At 40.2% G+C, this 1,952-nt stretch overlaps 1 protein-coding gene across 1 annotated transcript; it reads right to left on the bottom strand.

The window, feature by feature from the left end:
* Positions 1-349: 349 nt before the first annotated feature.
* Positions 350-1,712, bottom strand: LOC145070243 (uncharacterized). Its single transcript, XM_079017178.1, has 2 exons — positions 1,290-1,712; positions 350-1,053 (listed from the first exon to the last, which is right to left on the bottom strand). The coding sequence occupies exons 1-2, from the start codon at positions 1,612-1,614 to the stop codon at positions 518-520; spliced, it is 861 nt and encodes a 286-aa protein (XP_078873304.1). The 5' UTR covers positions 1,615-1,712; the 3' UTR covers positions 350-517.
* Positions 1,713-1,952: the final 240 nt, after the last annotated feature.

The raw sequence follows: 1,952 nt of genomic DNA, 5'->3' as shown, positions 1-1,952 counted from the left end.
AACTGGTAGGAGTCAAGCAGGAACATGTAGGGTGGGTCCCACTTATTAATAGACAAGTAAATAAAACCATCTTTCAATAAAACTTAAAACACAAATTAGATGGAACTAAAACCACAATCAAACATGCCAACAGACCTTGAATGTAAAATTGATAGTTTAGAAACTATTCGACAAATACAAAGACCAAATTTACAGTTATCTCTAAATTAAAGCCTTGTAGTTATCATGTAGACAAATTGGTGAAAAAATGTGTTGAATGTTTTACTACTTCAATAAATAAATAAAAAGTCTACTACTATCTTATTAGAAGTTTTGAAGCACATCAAAAACATGCCATAAGATATTTAGATCCTACAAAAAAAACCTGAGCAAAACCTGCAAGAGATTTTACCAGTCCAACTTTTCTATTTACATATCAAACTTTCAAAAACAAATCCCAATTCTGAATTTTGTTTAAAAAAGAACACACATGTAACTTCAGCAAGACAAAAAAAAAAAAAAAGAAAAACAAAAAAGACTAATTTGCCCTGGGAGCAGCCCACTCAACACTCAAAATAAGGTTATCATAACCATACCCATTAAGCTTAGCAATAGCTCTTTCACCCTCTTCCCTCCTTACAAAATTAACAAACCCAAACCCTCTGCTCATTCCAGTCTTCTGATCCATAGCCACATAAACCCTAGACACGTTCCCAAAAGGTCTGAACAGCTCCAGCAAATCAGGCTCACGGGTGTCCTCTGAAAGGTTATTCACCCGAACCGAGTTCTCATCATTCCTCCGCCTCATGTCTGCACCAGCAGTGGTTCGAACCGCACCCGCACGCATCGTGGGTGGGACATATGCACCCTTGGTTGCACCCGTGGCTGATGAATCTGAAGGGTTTGGGTTCTCAGAGAAGGTCTCAGTGGGCTGAGCCAAGTCCTTGTAAGGGCACTTTGAGGTCCAGTGGTCACCTTTCTTCCCACATGTCCTGCATACCATCAATACAGCTCCTCCTTTAGACATTTGAGCTAATGGGTCTCCAGATGCATTTGCGTCTTCAGCTTTTGTACCTAAAAGGTTGAAGTTGGCATTAACAACACAGATCACAATCAGTATATCTAATAGGCAGCAGTGAAGATCTAAGTGAACTGAAACAGTTGATCTAGGTGATAGACCTGATGAAGAGAAGTAGGGATAGATGAAAATAACGTTGTTCTAACTACACATGTATTAGCATAACTTTATGACGGATAATTATAAAGGTACGTTACAATTATATGAAATTTCAGATCTAGGGATGACGTACCTGGAGCCCTAGGGCGTTCAAAGATGATTTCCTCTGTTGAAACCATGGTGAGTCTGGCGCCGACGTCCTCTTGAACGGCGTCGCCGAACTTAGGCCAAGAGCGCCTCTCCACGGCGCGCTTGCTGAGCCGAGCATTGGCGAGTTTACGGACGCGCGTGGTGGTGGTAATCTTAACCCGATTTCCTTCATCGTTGAATTTGTACTCGATTATCTTCTTCAAGCCGTGTTCGTCAGGTCCAATAACCTGTTTCGGTGGCAACAAATAGTCATAGTCGCCGCCATCATCTTCTTCCTCCAATTCGCCCCATCTGGGTTTTTGAGTCATTTCTGAGAAGCTGCTAGAATCGATTTGCGTTTGTTGCTGCAGGAAAATTAAGGTAAGAGAATCGGAGTGGTAATGTGAATAAGATGAAGATCAGAACTCAGAAGATGTAATGAAGTCGGTTGCTGTGATTCTTTGGGCTTCAAATACTGGATAGTTTGTTAAACGTGAGTTTGGACTTTGGTTTTGGGCTTTACGCCCATATGAGACAATGAGAGATTGAGAGGTAATTGTTTTCGCTCATACGTGAGCTTCAATATTTATAATTATTTTTTAACAAGAGAATTAATTTTCAAACTGGAATTATTTCATGAGGTTGATAATCTGAAAATGCCTACTAT

This window comes from Lactuca serriola, chromosome 8 (assembly GCF_051521515.1).
Source record: "Lactuca serriola cultivar US96UC23 chromosome 8, Lser_US96UC23_V15, whole genome shotgun sequence".
NCBI lineage: Eukaryota > Viridiplantae > Streptophyta > Magnoliopsida > Asterales > Asteraceae > Lactuca > Lactuca serriola.
This window is presented reverse-complemented; position numbering and strand designations above follow the sequence as displayed.

Coding starts and splice junctions, on each gene's coding strand:
- LOC145070243 (XM_079017178.1), bottom strand. CDS start 1,614: ATGACTCAAAAACCCAGATGGGGCGAATTGGAGGAAGAAGATGATGGC. Junction 1,054..1,289: donor TGAACGCCCTAGGGCTCCAG/GTACGTCATCCC, acceptor TCAACCTTTTAG/GTACAAAAGCTGAAGACGCA.